General features: G+C 38.6%; 1 protein-coding gene across 2 annotated transcripts in view; it reads left to right on the forward strand.

Moving 5' to 3' along the window:
* ASTN1 (astrotactin 1) overlaps positions 1–22,952 on the forward strand; it is a 254,516-nt gene that overhangs the window by 163,025 nt on the left and 68,539 nt on the right. For both annotated transcript variants that reach the window (XR_015748725.1, XM_087960906.1), the window contains exons 9-11: positions 17,405–17,479; positions 18,495–18,632; positions 20,658–20,808. Coding sequence is in view for 1 of the 2 variants with exons in the window: in XM_087960906.1 (XP_087817032.1) it covers positions 17,405–17,479; positions 18,495–18,632; positions 20,658–20,808 (364 nt within the window). In the remaining variant the exon portion in view is untranslated. The remainder of the gene's footprint in view (positions 1–17,404; positions 17,480–18,494; positions 18,633–20,657; positions 20,809–22,952) is intronic.

The raw sequence follows: 22,952 nt of genomic DNA on the forward strand, positions 1-22,952 counted from the left end.
GAACCAAACAGTACAGTGGTTATGTCACAGAGTGATTTGCAATAGTTTTCTATTTGAAAGCAAAGAAGGGAAAGGAGAGATGGATTATATGTGCATTAACCAAATTTCACTTGGCTTTGTTCCTTATTGGAAAAGTCAAACTTTCAAAGAAATTGATGTCTTTTTATCCTTATTCTACTAACTAAGGGTAATGTGAAAACCAGAATAGTTCACAAGAAGTCTTGCATATTGTTCTTGGTCTGATCAATCCCAAGAATTCATTCCCTTGTGTCTCAAGAAACTATAGCCAAGTTTGTGAAAACAGGGAGCATATTCTTTGTGAGAGAAATTTGGCTAACATGGTTCAGCTGCCCCAATTCATTCCTTCCTCTCCTGAATTTGTCATCAGAGCACATCAGATGGCATACTAGCTTGGCACAACTGAATTCCTGTGTGATTCTTATTTACTTGTGAATAGCATCCGCTGCCCAGTGGCATTAAAGAATCAGCTGAATGAAAGGGAAAAAATACACATATTTAAGTACTACTGCTAGAAAAGACAGCGTTTTTCTCCCTGAGGGATTGCATTTCTTAAATATTTCTCTTTCACCTCGAAAAGTTGACACTTAAAAAAAAATGATACTTGAGAATTCCAAGTAGCTGTATCAAAGATTTTCAATAAAAATAAAATGGGCAGGCTTTCTCAATTTACTGCTTTCTAGATGGATTGAATTTAACTCCTATAATCCCAGTCATCTTAGATTTATTATCTCTATCCCTGTATTATCTAGAATTCTTGTCTTCAGCAGGCTCTTCTATCTAGTTGTCGTTTACTTTTTCTTTGTCTTTCATCCATTATCCTTTCTGCTTCTTAGGTCTACAGCTTAGGTCTCCAAGAATCTCTGTCTTATTCTAATTCACTACATATAATGGCCAAAGTAGCTTGTCACTAAATAATATCAACTATCTCATGAACTACTGATTCCAACTCCTCCCCCCAACATTATCCACCTCCACCCTCGACTCAACATATGCTAATTTCCATCTCCTTTAGTACACCCCAGTTGTTTTAATTTGACTGAATAGATTACTGGATATCAACAGCAAATGCATATAGGTCAATGGCATCATAGGAATTCCCTCTAGATCCAAACTTGAGACCTTGCAAAACCAGGCAGGTTTCCAGTGGCCATGGCCCCTGATTCCCAGATGCCTGAATGCCTCACATTCTGCTTTCTATCAACAGGCCACCTATCAGGTGTCTCTCTCACTAAGCTGGAAAAATAGTTCCTGACTTCCCACCTATCAGTCACTACTTAGTCCTTCAAACTCAATCACTGTGGTTATCATCATCTGGTGTCTCTTTGGAAGATCTCAAGTCCCATCTTTAATCTCTCAAAAACCACTCTTATTAGCTTGAGTCTGGCACCAGCACTTCCCTCCTGTTGCTTCCACAGGCCTGCATAATTGAAAATAGAAATAAAAACCTCCCATCCTGTCCCTGCCCCAGATGCTATTGCCACTTCAGTTCATCCAGTGATCATTTGATGCAGTGATGCCTCTCTCTGCTGCCATGCTGGTCCTATCATCAGTTACTCCAACAGTGCACCAGGTCCCACCATTGTTGAGATACCTCCAGCAATGGAAAATAGCTCAGATGTATAATTCATCTGCTTTCACTTTAATTGCTACTGCTTCAGCTGCCAATCAGCTGCCACCCAGCAGCAGAAGTAGCTATTGTCATCACCAGTGCTGCCATTCATCTATTATTCCCACTGATATCCCCCACCATCTGTCAGATCCCACAACTACCAATAGGCCAAGCAATTTCTTCCAATGACCTAAAGAATCTTCCTTTGCCAGAACACTGCTCATAAGTTTCTCCATACCAGTGGTGATCCAGCACATCTGGTTTTATTGAGATAAAACCCTTCTTCTAACACACATTTTTTTAACCTTCAAGCTCATAGCACATGGGCTATCCTCCCTGCCATCTTCTTTAAACCAATCCCCCCTGGGGGGGGGGAGAGGACTCCAAGTTCAGTAAAACCTGAACGATTTGTTCTGTTGTCTATCTTTCTACATGAAACAGTATCTCTGCATGCTAATCTAGATGGGATCGAGCTGGAATTCTATAGATTGTTATGATAAGATAGGCTGCCATAATTGCATCTGGTATTGGATCTGGTATTGTAGCTGGTGCTGGGATAGCCCTGGAAGCTTGAGAAAGCTTGAGAAAGAATGCCAGCCTGCTTTCTTGCAGTTTTCGGTCTTAAAGGAGATAGCAGCCAAAAGGAGAAAATAAAAAGGAGTGCAGTATTGATAAGCAACAGTCAAGCCAAGGAGATTTTCTTGGCGCTTCCCAATGTCTGAAACTAGATTAAAGGGAAAGGGAAGAGGGACAAAGGCTGCTGTTAGCCAGATAACATATAATCTTCTTTCTTCTCTCTAAGAAGTTAGTAAGTGCCTGAGGTGAGGGAACTTGTTCTCCTACTGAGTCTTGTCCCTTCTCCTGATTGCCACCCTTAACCACTCTGCTTAGCATTTTCTTGGGGAAAGAATAATATATTTTTTGCAGTGGTGAGCAAAAACTTTTCTTTTCTTGTCTAATTATACTTTCAATGCACCCCTATCATTGGCTTGAAGTCATTAAACTTCACAGTAGGAGGAAAAGTTCATCAAAGACTCTGTATCCCAGCAACTCCTGCTGTGCCATTATGCACCAGAGGATTCCTGAGCAAGAGTGTTACATCTGCTGCGTTAAATCCGCTGTTCACTTTCCTAGACCCTAAAGTAGACATGTCTTTGAAATGGGGCCTGGGGAGAGGTACTATCCCCAAACTCTTTCATTTTAAAAGTAATTCAAAGCAATAGAGGATCTAAAAAAACTAGGGAAGAGGTTGTTGATAAGTAAGAATGCAGATAGTGCTGATTAACATGTTTTCAGTAACAGCTTTTAAATATGGAAAAGCTTACTCTTTGCTATCGCAGTTGACATCTCTTTGATAATAATTGGGTGGTGCAGGCAGGATTCATATGAATTGTGTTGAATTGAAAATTGTTTACTAGCACATGGTCACATGCCAAATGCTGTTTGCAAATTGCCACCAATTCAATGATATATTTTTATTTCACACATAACATAGATATATATTTAATGTTTTAAAATTTATTAATGAACCAATTTAATATATTGTGATGTCTTGTGGGTTATTGTTCTTTTTTCCTTCCGTTGTGTAAGTTTTTGATATCAAGTTAGCATTTTTGTAAAGAGACAACAGAGCTATTAGATATTAATAATGGAATGAACATTTAAACATCTTTTAATACATAGTCATGATTGCAATATAGATATTAATGTTTATGAGTTAAAACAGCTTGTGCATTCTCATTGGGAAGTGAATGAATGCAATTCACTAGCAGAGCATCTGTTTTGTGTGTATTCAGTCCTAGGTTCAGCTTCTGAGAAAGAGAAGGAAAAGTATTGGTTTGCCAGAAATTTTGTTGTTGCTGCTCTGTAGGGACCATTAGATATTTGGTCATCTTCCACAAATGGCTTTTTGATTAGAAGTCACCCATTTTCCAAAAAAGGCTGCATGCTCAAAACGTATTGCTAAACGAATATCTACATGCTAAATGAAAATGTTTATCTGAATCTGCAAGTATTTAGCATCTAGTTCAATAGATCTATACTTTATTGCTTGGAGATAAATAGTAGAATGCAAGCATGGGGGAAGGCCAATAAGATTTATATTGACTGTTTCCTAGTATGATTTGATTGTTGATTGTACCCTATGACTATTATTAAGTGTTGTACGTTATGATTCTTGATTTTTAACGAATGTACCTTTTCTTTATGTATACTGAGAGTATTTACACCAAGACAAATTCCTTGTGTGTCCAGTCACACTTGGCCAATAAAGTATTCTATTCTATTCTATTCTATTCTATTCTATTCTATTCTATTCTATTCTATTCTATTCTATTCTATTCTATTCTATTCTGTTCTAAGAATCCCCGTGTATTCCCCATAATTAGATCTTTCTTCACAATTTATGACACATATTGTTTATCGCATTTGGATGCATTTATCTTGTTTTATAAAACATGAACTGGTCCTGAAGTTACGACTTTTCAGTCCTAGACATTTACCCAATCTCAAACATTTCACACCATTGGGGAAAAGACTAAATTGGGAGACAAAGAGAAAGTTGAATTTCTGCTGATGTGGACCTATATCTGTGTGTGCTGCCAGTGTGATGCCAAATTTGCCATCTGATGTTGTACGTAGCTGTCAAGAGCACCAGGTATCTGACTCTGCTTCTGTTAATATACACTAGGAAGCACACAAAGTCTATTTGAATCTGTGCTGCAGTGTCTCTTTCATACTCCTTGAAGCATCCTGCAAGAATTATGATTTCTCTCCAGGTTAAAATCTGACTTATTTATGTCTTTCTTGATCTTTAACTCATTAACTCCACTATGTGCTTTTCTTAGCAGCAGTGAAGGCTCACTCTCTAACTTTCGAGGCAGCCTTTTTAAAATGTTATAAATATTTTAGTATGTGCCTGCTTCACTTTAACCTTTTCTTTTCCTGTGGGGTAAATGGAGACAAGTCTCCAATGGAAGAAATGTTTCAGTTCCATGACCAAAGTACCAGTAGGACATCTAATAGGTGTGTGCCTTCCCCAGTCTCTCAAGTCTCCTTCCTGGATGAGTGGCCATGGCTGTTGAAAGTTAAACAGGGTGGTGGGAGAATGTCATTTTGCATTCCCCCTTTGAAGTGCTCAGATTTCATTTCAGAAAGAGGCAAGAGCACAGCGATATTTAATTTAGATACCTCTCTTTTTTCCTGAAGCTTTCACTATTTATAGGGATACTTGAAAGCAAGACAGCAAGAGAAGTACCTCATTACTGACCCCATATTTCACATTTTATGAGAGCCACTCAGTTCCACTATTGGTTTCTGAAGCCTAGTTTCCACATCGCACAGTGGTTTTCATAGAAAGAGTCTTTCAGAATTTCAGCTTCTGTTTCAGCTAATTTCCTTCTGCTCCTAGATTGGAAACATCTCACTGGGGAAAATAAATCTGAAAGAATTTTGTTTTCAAAGAGCAAAGTTCTTTAACTATATTTTCTTTTAGTTATCGTTTTGGTGTAAAATAAGAACAGATCATCAAGTGAAGAGATACTGGAATACAATCAGACAATGGCTAGAGGAAATTATAAATCAGAAAATTGAATTTAATCCAGAATTTTTTTAATTAGGTATAATAACACAAAAATGTAGTAAAAAAGATAGGTACATTATATTACATATACTGACAGCTGCAATGATTTTGTATGCTCAACTTTGGAAACAGAAAAGGATACCATCAGAGGGCATGGTTATAAAGAAAATAATAGATTGTATAGAGATGGACAGGCTAACATTGAAATTAAAAGACAAAGAAGATTCAATATACTATAGAGCCTGGGATGCCTGGTATGAGTGGTTTAGAAATAAAAAGAAAAGAAAATGGCAATTAGGAAAAGAATGAGGTAGTATGTAAATATGTATATATGTTATGGAAAAGATTGAAGTGTAAGATGAAATATATTGATTTGTAACAAGAGTAAGATGTAATGGTAATGAAATAAGTAATCATATTGAAAAATGTAAGGAAATGTAAAAGATGTCTTGATGTTGATAACAATGCATATAGTTTTATTTTATGTTTTTAAACTTTGGAAAATTAATAAAATATTTTTTAAAAAAATTAAAAAAAAAACAGATCATCATAAGGATGTAATATGCCTTTTGTAACACATCTTGTTTCTTGGGAAGTGGAAATCATTTCATAGCAAAGACAGACCTCTGCTCACCACAGCATCTTTATTCCATGTCTCTGAATCTATGTAGGGCCCTGAAGCATTCTGAAGATAGAAATGGCAGCAGCTGGAAGCCAATGTTTTGCTTTGAAGTATTCCTGCTATCTAGGGGGAAAAAAGGGAGAGAACTCATAGTTTATACACCCAAAGAAGGCCTTGAAAGTACATAAGCCAGAGTTTTGGTGAACTGAGGTCTGAACATTGAAGGTTTTTCACCTCAGTGGAATTTGGTCTATCTCTCTCTCCTCCCCCACAACTCCCCCTCCTATTTACTTTTGTGTGTACCTTCCAAAGCACCAGAAGGCAAGACAAGAAACAATGGATGTAAACTAATCAAGGAGAGAAGCAACCTAGAACTAAGGAGAAATTTGCTAACAGTGAGAGCAATTTACCAGTAGAAGCTAGCCTGCAGAAGTTGTAGGTGCCTCATCACTCGAGGGTTTCAAGAAGTGACTGGATAGCCATTTGTCTGAAATGATAGTCTCTTGCTTGAGCAAGGGGTTGGATTAGAAGATCTATAAGGTCCCTTCCAACTCTGTTATTCTGTTATTTTGGTCACCTCTATAGCCATAGGGTTAGCCTTTACTTTCAAAAGATCCTCCATCAAAGAATTGTCTCTTTATGTCATGTTTCTTGACTTTTTTTAAATCTGTGCAGTAAAAGAGAAGATAGTACAGTAAAAGATTACTAAAATAGTTCAACGTTTTTCCTTCCTATGCTTTCCTCTGTTAAGATCATCCCTGAGGAGTAGAGTGGTACATTTCTGAGTCATTAGCAGGGTTATTCTTCAGGAAGTCTTTAATTGGAAACAAAATGGAAAGCTGACACATCTGTCATGAATGGTGGGTGATTTGCTGCCTTGCTTCTGGCCAACCAGAGGGTCGGGCGGTTGTGAACTCTTTCAGCTCCTTGGGGTGTTAGGTCAAAAGTCCATAACAATTGGAATAATTGGAGAGAGAATGAGTATAGAGGATATGTCGTGGCTTGGCATGAGAAAGAGGATTTGCCTGGTTTACATAATTAATGATCACATAGAAACCTTCAATCCAGTACAAGTTAGATAATAAGTAAAATTAAAATACTCTGTTTGATTTACCTCTGGAGCTTTTTTTTCTGTTAAGGTGGATAATTCTCCTGTTTTCATTAGGTGAAGTGATTGGGTAAGGCTATGCAAAGTCACAGAACACTTACCCATTTTCAAGGAGGGTTACATAGCATCCACCCACATTTGCAATCTGTTACGTTCCAATTCTCCAGAGCAGAAACATACAGAGAATATATATAATAGTTGGGCTCCTCAAGCCATACCAGTCTTAGTCTTATTATATTCAAAAAGTAAAATGCCCAAGGTAGAAGTGTCCCCCTTTTTAAGGCAAAACAAAACAGCCTCAGTTTTTCAGACACTTGGGGAACACTTCTAAAATGCTTTATCTGTTATATTTTGATTAAAGTTTTATTTTCTTTCAGCAAAAAGTCACACTTAAACTGTCTCATCTCATCACCTTCTCTTTTAAGATACAAAATCACCTCTCCTTCCAGTGTCATGATTCTACAGAGTGTCTGTTCTTTCCAGAGGAGCTTGCTGTTTTTAAATTCTTTTTTCACCTTTGCTGTGCCTTTTCTGACCTTCCCTGTCAGTATTTATGCTTCTCTCATTGGCTTTGCAAAGAGGTTTACATTTTCTCTAAGAATCTAAGCTGAATGTTTGATTTGCTTCTATAAAGTACATGATTGAGACAGAAACTGCACTACAGGGTCATACCTAAGACATTTTGTGTTTTCTAGCCAATGCTAACGAATCTTAATCCTAATCTTAGAAAACAGATATTTCATATACAAAGTTTAATAAGCAGGTAGCAAGGAAACAGCAAAGTAAATGCTCCTATTAACATTTAGAATAAATTCAGAACATGAATTTATACTGTAGTTTTCATAAACTTTCTTGTTTCCAGCAGTGTGAAGATAACAAATTATTCTGAAGGTAGTTTCTTACAGGCTCTATTGTTTTTTGCAAGTTTTTGTTTTGATTTTCAACAGAACACATAGGCCTCATAGAATAAACAAGCAGGGACATATCTATTTCCACCATAAGTTTAAATAAGAACATGTAAGTTTATTTTTAATTTTTGTTTTAAGTAGATTAGAGGAGAGGGAAACTTATGAACTAAAGAAAGACCCAGGTACACATGTATAGAAAAATAGTTTTACCCAGTTAGTCAGCCTTGGTTGATCTCAAAAAAATCTAGGAAAGATTGGGCTTGGTTAATAATTGGCTGGAAACCATAAGGACATACTTTGCTATAGATTATACCAAGAAATTAAAAATAAAATAAAATCCTGGGAAAAGGCACTGTTAAACAAATTTCCTACCACTTGCCAAAGAAACAACATGAAGTAAAATAAGCCACTAGAATTTGAGCTCAACACTAGGAAGAATTAACTTATTTACATATTTATTTGTATGTTATTCAATTAAATTATTAATGGTTAATTGGTGGCAGAGAGGTCAGAATCAAGCATATAGGCTAGTACCAGTATATATCACCCACATTTCTAAGTAGTCCACCCCAGAATGTAAAGTATTTTTTTTCAAATGAAGTAGGATTTTTTCAGACCAGTATATAATTAATAAAGAACAAATATTATCTTCTCAACTTTGTAGCATGATGATTAAAGCGCAGAATTCCATTTCCATTGCTTTGCTTTCCATCCCCAAATAGTATGTAATTCAAAAGTATGTGAACAAATATACTTGTGATATTGAATTCTATATGAAATCAGGTTTGAAAAGATGCTGCTGTGGCTCATTATCAGATCAAACAAATTAACTTTGAATGTTCAGCATCACTTCTCAATTATATGAATGAACAATTTTTTCCCCAAAAAATTCCATATTTCATATCTGCTTTTGTACTTGGACATTTAATGGCTGTTTGTGAATAGCTATTATAGACTTATTATTTTGAAAAGATCAAGCTATTTTCTAACAGAGACATTTTGAAACCCTTGAGGGCTGTCAGTTATATGTAGATGTCAAAAGACATTTTCATTTAAAACATTGCCTCTCAGCCCTTTTTGTAAATGACACTTACACTGGAGTTCCTCAAATAATAATAATAATGAATCATTATTCTATCTAGGCTACTCTACTCTATGTACTTTTTATCAGCTGATAAAAAAGTGCTCTTGTGAAATTTGGATTAAAATAATATTAGTTTAGCATGAGAATGTTTCTGAAGATGTTTTGACTAATAGAAGATGCTGCTTATATGACATTCATGTTCAAAAGGTTCCTATAGTATTGTAAACAGAACATTAGAGTAAAAAAGACAGTGATCTGATCAAAAAAACATTCTCTGGAAAATCACATTGCTGCCCATCATGAACTTTGACCCACTCCCCCCCCCCCGATTATTTTGATTGAAATAGTACATAAGAACCTGACCACAAATCAACAATATTTTAATAATCTAAATGCATCATTATTTTTTCAAATTAATTTTCAACTTTTTCCTAGTGATTCCTAATATAGATCTTTTTTCAGTAGCTGTACACTGGATAAACAGTTACTGAGCTGTCCAATATCAGTCCAAACTCCCGACCTAGGTAGTTATTGCCAGTATAATCACTCTCTTTCCCTTTCTCTCTCTCTCTCTCTCTCTCTCTTTCTCTTCCTCCCTCTCCCCCACTCCCTCCCTGGCTCTCTCACTGTCACTCACTCACTCACTCACTCCTTTATATTTGCTTATATCAAATTACAATGGTCATTTGAAAGCCTATTTATTCAGCTCAGACAGATCCTATTGAAGCCCTCCACAATCTTGGTATCTTCTACATAACAGATAACAGATAATCAGAGTTGGAAGGGACTTTATGGGTCATCTAGCCCAAGCAGGAGACCCTACACCATTTCTGACAAATGCCAATCCAATCTCTTCTTGAAGGTGATGGCACTCCCACAGCTTCCGAGGGAAAGCTGTTCCATTGGTTGATTGTTCTCACTGTCAGAAAGTTTCTCCTTATTTCCAGGTTAAATCTCTCCTTGTTCAGTTTCCATCCATTATTCCTTGTCTGGCCTACAGGCGCTTTAGAAAATAGATTGACCCCTTCCTCCCTGTGGCAGCCCCTCAAATATTGGAAGACTGCTATCATGTCTACCCTGGTCCTTCTCTTCACTAGATTAGCCAAGCCCAGTTCCTGTAACCATTCTTCATATGTGACCAGCTCACTTCTCTAACCCAACTCCTACTTTCTGCTTCCTGTTATTTATCTATCTATCTATCTATCTATCTATCTATCTATCTATCTATCTATCTATCATCTATCTATTAGTCTCTGTGAATAGCTTCCCTCTTGCCACTTGGCTGCTGAGTTTGTTTAGAAATGTTTGATGTTGCACTTTGTCGAAGACATTTGGAAAAATTCAAAAGTACCATATATGACCACTACATTGATATGCTTACTAACACCATCTTTAAAAAAAAAATAGAACACTAGACAAACATTGTCCTTTTAGAAACTGCATTATTTCTTCTGCTAGAACTTTACTTTTTAATATAACTTCAAAATCTTCAGAACAGAACATTTTAAGAAATGGATTCAACATTTGGCATCCTCAAGGATGAATGCCTGATTGATTGATTAACTGATTGATTGAAATATTTAGTTTGATAGGTCACAAGCCTAAAGATCTCGTGGTGAATCATAATCCATAAAATGGATGTTAAAATATTAAAAATAAATAAATAATAATATAGTATTTTGCTGTATTATTGCCATATAATGGTTTGGTTCTCTCTCCTGAAAAAAAAAAAAAAAACAATTCAGGCATCTGCCCTAGTTTCCTTACAATTATTGAGTATTCCTTCATAACATCACCACATCTTTTGAATCTTCATAATCCAAGAACAAACTGGAGGTATGAACAGTATAGTCTGCACTAAGTCACAAAACAGTGAACCACTTTCTTTCCCAGATGATTACTTCCAGAGGCATTTACTCTCAGAATATTTGAAATTTGCTTTTTTCTAGGAACACCGTTATATGGAAACAGAAGACGCTGTATTACATGTTATACTTTACACATTACTCTTCAAAGCCTTTGGTTGCTCATTTTTGCATTTTTATTGTCTTTGCTCTTCCAGTTTGCTACATTTTGAGTTCTCATTTTGCAGATCTCAGTATTTTGAAGGCAGTTTTCTGTTTCTAATCATTTCTTTGATATTGCTAACTGGTATTTTTTTTTAAGCATTTCAAGATGCTGGCCCAAGCTATATTATTTAATAGGCTATTAATTTTTAAATTAGTCTACTGTAATGCATACTACCATGTTTCACCAACAATACGGCCTCCCCCAATAGGAAGTCCCAGTATGTTTTATAGGCATAAAATCAAATTAAGCCCCTCCCCCCAAATTAAGGCCTATATTAAACATGCGAAATGGGGGGGGGGAATGGCGGGGGGGCTTGCTGTTAGGAAGTACTTTTGTTGCATACCCGGATATGGTGCTGCCTGCGTTGACTTCGGCGTTGGTGGGGCACTTTATATCGGGAGACCTTCTGCCACCATTGCTTTCCCTTCTCCCCATGCTGCCGGCGTTTGGCGCAGCCACGCACGGCCAGCCAGGGCTCCTCCCTGCAACCAGAGCCCGGTGGAGACACTCAGCTTCAGGCACTCCTGTCACCGCCTTCCCTTCGCCTTCAAAGGCAAAGCCAATTCTTTTAAAAACGACGTCCTACTACCGGTACAACAAAGCCTCCCCTGCCCGAGAGGGCAGCCCAACTCCACGTGGGGAGGTGAATCTCCTGGGGCCGCAGTGCAGGATCGGCCCACCACGGGAGAAGCGCCCAGCCGCCATCCCTGCCTGGTGCCGGGCAGAGTGCGAAGAGCTTCGCCTGGGGCGCCCAGCGCAGCTGACAGATGGGCCCTCCTGCCCAGCGGCAGAGCTCTTGCCAAGGCAGCGAGCGCCTCCCCGCCGGGCCCTCCGCTCATCCTGCCAGGGCTGTGCCAGAGCCATGTGGGCTGAGCAGAGCTGGGAAAGCGAGCCGCGGATGCGCGCCTGCCTGCCAAACGAAAGAGCCAGGCCGACCCGAGCTTGGCTTCCTTCCCAAGTCCCTCCAGCCCGAACCCGAAGGGGCTACCCTGAGAGGCTGCCTGAGGCAATGATAGTGCCCACCCATCCGCAGAGAGGGAGGCGAGGCGACAGCAGCGCTGCTTCCCTGGCCGGCAGGTCCGGCGGAGCCTGAAGCCGCTCGTCCTTTCCACCCCTCACCCAGCCCGTCCCCATCCCCACGCATGTCCAAATGCACCGGCAGCTCCAAACACTACAGCGGCACAGGCATCGGGCAGAGGCGCTCACTTGGCGGGGCTCAGCTCGGCACAGGCCGCGGCACAGGCCGTCGCCTTGCCTCCCTGTCCACAGATGGGTAGGCGCTATCATTGCCTCTGGTGGCCTCTCCCAGTGGCCCCTTCGGGTTCGAGCTGGAGGGACATGGGAAGGAAGCCAAGCTCAGGTCGGCCCGGCTCTTTCGCTTAGCAGGCAGGCACGCACCCGCGGCTCGCTTTCCCTGCTCTGCCCAGCCCGCACAGCTCTGGCGCGGCCCTTGCAGGATGAGCCCGGTGGGAAGGCGCTCGCTGCCTTGGCAAGAGCTCCGCCACCGAGCAGGAGGGCCCGCCTGTCAGCTGTGCTGGGCACCCCAGGCGAAGCTCTTCTGCTCTGCCTGGCGCCAGGCAGGGATGGCGGCTGGGCGCTTCTCCCGGGGTGAGTCGATCCTGCACTGCGGTCCTGGGAGATTTGCCTCCCCACATGGGGTTGGGCTGCCCTCTCAGGCAGGGGAGGCTTTGTTGTACCGGTAGTAGGGCATCGTTTTTAAAAGAATTGGCTTTGCCTTCGAAGGCGAAAGGAAGGCGGCAACAGAAGCACCTGAAGCTGAGTGTCTCCGCTGGGCTCTGGTTGCAGGGAGGAGCCCTGGCTGGCCGCACGTGGCTGTGCCAAATGCCGCGGCATTGCTCTAAACGCCATGGCAGCAGGGGGAGAAGGAAAAGCAACGGTGGCGGAAGATCTCCCGATACGAAGTACCCCACCAACGCTGAGGTCAACATCCAAGCTGTTGCCGCCCGCCCACCCGAGGATGCAAGGTGGGGGGAATTAAGTAACCCCGGAAAAGACGGCCTAGGCGTCTTTTTCGGGGGTCAAAAAAAAAAAATAAGGCCCGGCCTTATTTTGTGGGAAACACGGTATGTAGATATGCATTTGATAACTGTTCAACACACACACACACACCTTCCTTTCCTAATGCAGCTCTCAGAATATTGATTAATGCTCACAGATTGTATTGTAAAACTCTAATACATATATGCATACATGTATGAATATATGTCTGTGTGTGTGTGTTTGTTACCATTTTGCTTCTGGGCTCAATTCAATTTATTGTGCATCCTTAGGGTATGAATTGTTTAGAACTAGAATAGGCAAAGACTTGTCTACTCTCATTTCAAATTGTTTCCACTCTTTCCTGACACATCCCTTCATGTTCCATCCTGCCAGAGCTATAGTAGTACATACAAGCAACAGAACCTTTTCTATAGGGTGTGGAGAAGATAGGCTGCTCTGCAAAAGTTTGCCTAGCGTTGTTGTTATTCATAGAGTTGTCCACCTCTAATTTAATATAGAGTCCTCAGGCTTTTGGGAACAATAGGCATATTTATATTTATCTAATTTTTGTTTAAACAATTGGTCAGTGATCTTCCAAACGTGATTCTGGATTGTGCACAGTGCCTTAAAAACAACAAATCAATAAACCATAGTACTGGAGGCCACAAACAGGAACCCAAATACAAGGTTGTGAAATCAGCTTGTAGTACGGTAAAACACTTCCCAAGCAGCTATGGATAAATGAATAAGCATCAAGACTTCTAGTTCTGCATTCAGAATCTCCTATGCTCTTTGTCCGAGACAGCCAGGTTCTAAACTTAGAATAAATCCTGTGAATTAAAATACATTTATATGAATTGCTCTGTGTAATTCTGCTCAGTCTTATTTTCAAACAATTTGTTCCACTGTTTTTTTCACCTGTTGTCATCCAATTAAGAAGATATTGAATCCATTCCCATGTACATTTTTGTTATAGAGTTGTGCTTTTTCATTTGATCATGATTATTTCATTGACATTTCAGGGGATTTTAAGACTATCTACCATGCTATAACTTTCACTTGAAAGTTGAATTGTTCTTTAAAATGTCAAATAATTTTTACTAAGTGTTGGAATGTGGAATGCAGGAGGATCAACTGAAAAAAGAGAAAGGCTTAAAGGCATGGAAGCTAGAGATAGTGTGCTATGAAAAGTGCATATGGAAGGAATATAATTGGGATTTTTTTCCAACATATAAATACTTTTTAACACATTTGCAGACGGTTTCTTCAACTATTAAAATGTATATAGTTAAATAGAAATAACATTTAAGATGCTGAAATCCCAAGTTTCACATTTTGCTTTGTAATTCATGGAAAAACTGGTCTGGTTTCTTTTGTACAACATGACCCCATTAGTCACCAATTTCATATATGGATTGAATGTATAGCGTCAGTAAAATATGAAACTAGCCTCATTGGACCCTGAACTGCATTTGATCGGCTTTTCTTTGTGAACTATAAAGAGAAGCCAGCTAAAATACTCACCAAGAGGCAGAGAATCATCTTACCAGGCAACCTGCAGGGAAGGTAAAGGAAAAGAAGAGAGAAGCACTAAAGGGAGAAGAATATAGGAGACAAACAGAGTGGCATAAACGACAGGTGGCAGAAATATATTGACTGAAAAGATGGAACAAGTGAACAATGATCATCCTTCTATTAGTCCTCTAAGAGCACAAGGATAATAGTCCCTAAGCTTTCATTGTGCACAAGGAGAAAAACCAATGTTTCTTTTGAGGAATAATAGCAGAGATAATAGCTGGAAAGAGTTTCTAAGCACAGGACACATTTTAGAGTATAAGTCACTATAGAAAAACTCTTGTTGTTTCTTCCATTTTCTATCCTGTGAGTTCCATCCAGTAAATGTGTCAGTACCAAAAACACCAGCATCTGTAGTGGTAGTTTTTCCTCCAAGATGCTTTGGATTGTATCCTGTTTGACAGGTTTTGCAATTGGACTTACACTGACGGATTTTGAATTTCAGTGGGGTCAGGTTGCTCATCACTGTGAGTTCAGTGAGACTTAATTTTGAAGCATTATTTATTTATTTATTTATTTATCCATTCATCCATTCATTCATTATGAACCACAATTCCACAGTCAACACCTGGCCATGTCTTTGATATTATAATTAATCTCCTTCTCCTTTTAGCAATAATACAATCAATTTGTTTTCTATGTATTAACTAAGGTCTTTGTCTACCGTGTTTCTCACAAAATAAGGCCGGGCCTTATTTTTTTTTGACCCCTGAAAAAACGGCTAGGCCGTCTTTTCGGGGGTGACTTAATTTTCTCCCCCACCTAGAGCAGCCCATACGCACGTACCTTGCTGCGAGGCCGCTTCTATCGGCTGACGAAAGCTCCCGAAGGCAGAGTCCCCAGCTGCTTCAGGGCGTGGCGTGACTACCCATGTCCCCTCGCCTTTAGGCAGTTTCTTTTGGGCGATGGAAGCTCCCCAAGTGCAGTCACCAGCCACTTCGATTGGCCGGTAGAAGCAGCCATGGGGCGAGCACACACACACACTCCCCTCGCCACGAGGTTGCTTCTATCGGCAGACGAAAGCTCCCTTGAAGGCAGAGTCCCCAGCCGCTGGGCGTGGCATGGCTGCCCGTGTCCCTCGCCTTTAGGCAGTCTCTTTCAAGCGCTGGAAACTCCCCAAATGCTGTCACCAGCCACGTCGATCGGCCGGTAGAAGCGGCTTCGTGGCGAGGAGTGTGTGTGTGCGCTCGCCCTGAGGCCGCTTCTACCGGCCAATCGAAGTGGCTGGTGACTGCCCTTGGGGACCTTCCATCGCTCGAAAGAGACTGCCTAAAGGCGAGGGGACACGGGCAGCCACGCCATGCCCTGAAGCGGCTGGGGACTCTGCCTTCCATGAGCTTCTATCGGCTATCAGGGTATTCTAGCCTAGGCTACCTGCAGGGCACTCCTAAAGGCAAGTTTTCTCCCCATCCCCCCCACCCTTTCCCCCCCCACCATTTCTCTTCACCCCGTGTAGTTCTAACGAACAATGTGAGAAATGGCGAGGAAACACATGGATTAAATAGGGCTAAATTTTGGGGGCGGGGCTTAATTTCACCTCATGCCTAGAAATCATGCTGGGCCTTCCTATTGGTGGAGGCTGTATTGTTGGAGAAACACGGTATATAGACAACTAATAAGTAAGTGGTCTCCAGATTTGATTCAGATTTGCGCCAGATTTTATAAGCATAAATATGTAATTGTTTATTGCAAAGTAAATTGTATAATTTTTGTTCAAAGAAAACCAAGCTAAGATTTGTAGCCTATTTTTCAATTATTCTTTTCTCCTTAAAGTTTTTTCTCCTTAATCTTTTCTCCTTAAAGTTTTTGTTTTAATGTACATTAGATTAGTTTCATTATTAAAACCATAGTTTAAGAACCAGCATTGCTCAGCATTGTCTTTGGTGATGGATGGTTAAATTAATTTGATTAATAAATAAATAGTAAAAAATGAAAAATTGGCAAAACATATGTTTTAATGCAGCTGCTGGTTTATTTCTCTGATCCTTCAGAATTAGTTGCATTTTTATTACAGTTCTAATAAAAGGAACTAATTTGCATATTAACAGATTTGTGTTTAACAGTGGCTTTTAAAAAATGTTCTCGATTCAGTTGTAAGCTAATGATATAGAAGAAAATGGGAGTGCTTTCTTTTTAATATGCAGTGCCATAGTACATATTTCAAATTGTAAAGATTTTGCATAAATGAATGAAAATGAATTTCACAATACGTTCAAATATGGAAATACTTTTACATGTATTTGTGTACATATGTGCATATGTATGTACAATATAACATACACAAATTCAGTTGTATATTCTGCACAAACCTAGTTGCATGTTTCTTGATGCTGATGGACATCTGACTCCTTGAAATATATGAAGAAATAATAAAAAGTTCTTGCCTTAGCATTAGACGTCTGTGGGACATCATGCTGCAAGATGATTTTTGTTAACACATGCTCAGTCTTTATCCTGGGCAGTGTTGAAGTATATCAGTGCTGTCTACTATGGTGAATCCTCCCTTTCCATCTGGGGGAGACTCTCATACTCCTTGCCTAAAATGTCACTGCTATTATATAGTTCAGAGTGGGAGGCAATTACAAGAATTCAGCTCTATTCCTGTTTGTGAGGGACAGTAAAATTATTGAACTAAATATGTATTTGTGAAGTTCTATTGTATGGAATAATTGCATATTACATTTCTGTTTTTAGCTGTTCTGATAGGGATACCTGTAGTGGGTTTACTGCTTGAGTCAGTTATTAGGTTCTCAAATAACCATACATGCAATAATGGGGAAAATCTGGTCCACTTATAATTGTTCCTGTGCTGTTGCCTTTCTCCAGGCCATGGCCATATACCATATTCCAGCGGGGATTTGATTTGGTGATGGGAGAACAGCCTTCTGACAAGATATTCAGGTAGAATTCAACATCAGATTTGGTTGTGGGGAAGCATCTATTTAAGAGGACATCTAAGGATTTCAGTTAGAAACTTATGTGATTTTGCTTAAATTAAACTTGAAACAGTATGAATATGAATTCTAAGTTAGGTTTTCTCAAATGACCATATACAGCTTGCTATTGCCTTATGAAAATTTCAGTAATTGTCTGAAGAACTGATTGCAAAGTTCAACATTTTGGATTTCAGTTCAAATTTATTTTTTAAAAAAAACACCAATGTGGGGTTAAAATAGCAGTCATAAACGCTTTATAAGGATATATGAACAACATTTCTCTTTTTGAGCCTTCTTCATATTAGCTTCCAGTCGTACTACAATTGCTCCTGGACTGATGACATGATTCATGCCTCTTTCCCCTGGTGTGGGGTTACATGGTTTGTAGGAAAGTAATTGTGGCTAGTTGCCTACTAATAAGGGGGAAGGTTTCTGTTGTAGGGAAGACAGCAAAAATACAAGAAAAAGGGAAAACAAGAACCCCTTCCTGCAGTCACTACATGTGGCAATGCCTATTTCCTCCTAATTAAAAAGCATTATTCTTTCCTTTAAAAAAAAAAACTTCTATTCTGACTTCCCTCCCCTAAGCACCTATCTTACAAATTCTTCTAGACAGGATTCTCACCTTACTGGAAAAAAAGATAAATGAATTATCACTTAATAAGGAGTATCAGTGAAAGATGCATGGGTCCTCAATGGCACATTTTTTTGCTACCTTGAAACTGAAAAATTGTCTAGATAATATTAATTGCATTTATTATCAAATCAAATAGCATTATTTAGAAGGAGTAGAAGGATATGTGGGTTGGATATATAAATATATAATATATAAATAAGATTGGAGAGAAAGAAGTAACAAAACTGCAGACTAGGTCAAGATAATTTAAATAACCTCTCTCTGCAAGCACAGAAATAAATACTAATTTCTTGTGTTTTTCGATATAGATTTCTAACTGATTAACTCTCTCCTATGGATGCAGATTTACCTACACCCTTGGGGAAGGGATGTGGCTGCCTCTGAGCAAAAGCTTTGTGATCCCACCTGCCGAATTGGCCATCAATCCATCAGCCAAGTGCAAAACTGATATGACAGTGATGGAGGATGCTGTAGAGGTCAGGTATGTTCCTTTCACAGACGAATCTTTAGAATGCCTGGAAAGTATGCATGGCAGAGAAAGAAACGCCTGTTAGCAATGAGTCTCTGCTAAAAGATTGCCCAGCAGAAATGGTGCAGTTCCAGATGCTGTAAATTATATAAAATTGTGTACAGATGGCCATTTTGCTGGTCCAGCTCCATTTTATTCCTATACTAATAATCCTTTGTCTACATTTAGACTAGAGTATGGCATTTGGAAAAATGTAATAGGTAGGAGGGGAACATCTGGAAAGTGTCAGTGCTCCTCCTTTGTTCTACATGAGATAATGGAGCAGAGAAATTATTTAGGGAACTTTTGAATTATGTCAACTTTGTTTCACTGCTAGGAAATGAGCAAAAGGGAATAATTCACTGATTTACTTTAAAGCTTTTATTTCATATCTTTAAATATATTAACATTTTAACCTGCCTAATAAGAAATATCCTCTGGGAAAGTTATGCAAAATTTATATATAGAATGCCACTTTTCTGTTGAAGCAATCTGAAAGTTTACCATTTTAGCAAAATCCTCCTAAAAATATGATGTGGCATATATCATGGGACAAATATGGAGTAATCTAAAAGCAAAACCGGAAAAGTAGTTCAATCAAAATAGAAGCTACTATCAATTCAAATAGATTATTGACTTATCACCTTAATGTATGGATCTGCGACACTGGCCGGAAGGTCATACAGTACTCTTGTGTTTAAGGTCTGTATATTTTAGAAGTTCTCTTTCTCATAATTACCTATCTCACTTCCTAAAGCAAGCCAGAATTCATATAGAATGACTTAGTTTTATACTCTCTCTAATCACATTAATAATATAGTTGAGAGGGAATGAATGAATCTGTAAAGCTCACTTCAGCTTTAGTATTGATTTTTATATTGTTAAGTTGATCTTGGCCATTTATTTTTGCATTTTGATTGTTTTATTTTAAATCTAACACTGCTTAAATATTTGTTAGCATTTTATATATGTATACATACATACTGTACATACACACACATATGTATGTATGTATGTATGCATATTCCCCAAGCAATCCTTTTGTGTTTATATTTTGAGGGGTAAATATTAAATTACAAAGTTCAGAGAAAGAAGTATTTCTCTACAAGAGTCCACTCTCATCTTATTTCAGAAATAGAAGAATTGGCAAGCTTGTATCAAATGGGAATCAATCAAATTTCCCACCCATCTTGGTGATAGCCCTGTAAATACTACATCAGTCTCTGAAAACTTTCTGCAACCTTATATGCATCAGTTGCAAAAAGAATGGACTGATATTTGATGATTGTCTAAAGGAAGAAAGTACTTGGGCTGAGTATGGAGATAATCATAGAGCTTTAACATAATAAAGCTCCACTTTAAACTTACACAGTACACATTTCACCTTTACTCTCAAGACCTATACTCTGAAATCAAACAGTGCAAATTTATGGTTAATAAGGAAAATTCTGAACCATTTCATCAGTGATCTGTCAAAGAAATATGCATACTAAAGAAACAAATGTACTTTCTGTGTACTTCTAATAATAAATGTGCAAAATCTGTGGAGGAACCCATTCTTCAGTCAATTAGATTTAAAGTTGGAGCCCAGTATTGTAAGTCATCTGATATATATTCAGATTTCTTTGTACAAATCATTATTTGATCATTAATAACTTGTCAACCTCACATTATCTCTGCCACTTATTTTTGCCTGTTCTGTGCCTTTTATCACATTCTATTTTACAATAACAATTTAGATTGCAAGCTTTTCAGTCAAACAATGGAGAACTATATGCCCCTCTCCTTGTGGGAGTGACTCCCATCACACTTGTTCAAGAGAGGTGGTAAAAGATGGGAAGAATTACAGGTCATCAGTCTCAGGCTTTTTTCTGTTTATATTACTCATCAGTGATCTTTGAACCACTGCTGTTCTGAATTACTGGTTGTTGTTGTTTTCTTTGTCTTATTAACGTATAACTATTACTATAATTGCATATATATTTCCTTACATTGCAGGGAGGAACTTATGACTTCCTCCTCCTTTGATAACCTGGAAGTCCTCCTGGATTCTTTTGGCCCCGTTCGGGACTGCTCCAAAGATAATGGGGGTTGCAGCAAGAATTTCCGCTGCATCGCAGATCGAAAATTGGACTCCACTGGATGTATGGTTCGTATGCGCTTGATATGGAATTATGAAAGGACCTCTTGGAGAAATAAGAATAAGAACCAAAATGTTCCTTGACACTTGGAGTTCTCTGGGATTCGAGCTTCTCGATACAGAGCATTACAATTCTTCAGGCTATATGGCGCCCTCATGCAACATACGGAGATCTCTTATCTTACCCAGGGCAAATCGAGGATCTCAGGATTTAGACTAATTCTGAGATCCTCACTTTGCCTTGTTTAAGACAGCAGATCAGCACAAATTGTACATTGTGATAACTTTCACAAAGAAACCCGTGCATAACTCAGTGTTTTACTTTTCTAAGATGACAACAGTTTTCTGCTCACAGCAGAAAGCTGAAACCATGGAAAACGTGCCATGCTCCAGCTTTGTCTTGAACATTGAATTCTGTAACTGTTCTTTATTCTATTACATTTGTAAATATGTATTTAAGGCTGCCTTACACATGATATGCTTGCTATCCTGAGAATATACTAGGCTTGCTATCCTGAGAATGTAGTTACATTTACATTACATTTGTACCATGTATTTTGCATCCTCATTGCAATTTATTCTAAGCAGAAGTAAACAACCTACAAGATGGAGGGCATGCCTATGAGCCTATGGCCAAATATATGTGGTCATCAACATAATTTCAAAAGCTCTTGCCTTCCATCCTGTGGGTTGTTCACCTCTGCTTAGAATGAATTGCAAAGAGATGCATGGTACAAACTTAATGTAAATGTAACTTGAAATAGCGTCCTTTGTATGATGCTTTCTCTTTAGATCAAAGTTTATTCACCTATCCTACTACATGGTCTTAAGTTCAGTTGCTTTCTTTTCATTCCCTGCTATGATAAGATGGAAGATATTGTCAGAAAGAGAACAAAAATGAAATTGAGGAAACTGAGTGTGTCAGAAAGAAAAGGAAAAAAAGGGTGGTGGTGGTAATGACAGAAAGATAAACAACTTTGCCCTTGAATCATTCCTTCATTCAATCCCCCCACCCCCATTTATTTCTCTGCAACCTCTAACAAATTATTCCTGCAGGAATACACTTGTTCTCCCCTGCTCTAAAGAAAGTTTCAAAGCCCTAATCTAGATCATGATTTACATAGGAAATATAATACTTCTCTCTCCGGTGACTTTGCCAAATTGTTCCGTTCCCACTCAACCACCTCCAGTTAAAAAAAATGGGCAGAGGGGAACCTCTATTAATTTATTTTTAGAGTAAAGAAAACCTAGAAAGGAAACTGCATGCTTTATATAATTAACATAGAGAGTTTGATGCTCTCTATGCACCTGGCAGGAAGAAGCATTTCTACTTCACATCCTAATGTGTGTATTTGCATGATAAGAATGTTGCAAACATCTGTTTGTGCGCATGCAGTTTACATTTTCAGTAGATGTATTTTTAATCTACAAAGAGATCCTTAAATGAATGTAAAGTGACTTGAGAATGGGTGATTCATTTCTTTATTACCATAATATGTTACAGTTTTGTTTAACCATTAGAAAAAATGTTCTGGAGTTTCAGAGATAGTGTCCTTTGTATAATGCTTCTCGTTAGATCAAAGTTTATTTATCTGTTCTACTACATGGCCTTAAAATGATAGGAAGACTACAGAATGCAAAATGGAGTACAGTTCAGATTGAGGATATTTTGCCATCAAAGAGGCGAGGAATATATAGTTTACCACTGCATAGTCTACAAATCCTTATCATTCAGATTTGGATAATGGATTCTGAAGTGTTAGAATAAGCTCCCTGGTGGGGAAATTGATATCGTTTTATTGTATGATAGCATAGCATCGTCTTTTAGGTGAGAACCTATGAATTCAAATGTTTACCAATCCATACAAAAAATAGCCTGTTTGCAGTATGAGGATTTTGCAAAGTGAATGGATTAAATAAATAAATAAATAAAAGTGATTTGGGATCAAACTGAAGAAAGGGATTTATGGAAGGAATATTGCAGACTTTTGGATGGGTACAATTGTGTTATATTTAGCAGTGGAATTGAAACAAATGCTATAACTGCCATGAGAAAAAAAAATGATAGAAAGGAAATAATAAATGTTATGAGAACATTGAAGAATTGGTAAAATGGCAGATCTAACAGAAAAACATTAAAATATGGGTGTAAT

This window comes from Notechis scutatus, chromosome 3 (genome assembly GCF_049901735.1).
Source record: "Notechis scutatus isolate UNSWTSFEM ecotype Mainland chromosome 3, rNotScu1.2, whole genome shotgun sequence".
Lineage (NCBI taxonomy): Eukaryota > Metazoa > Chordata > Lepidosauria > Squamata > Elapidae > Notechis > Notechis scutatus.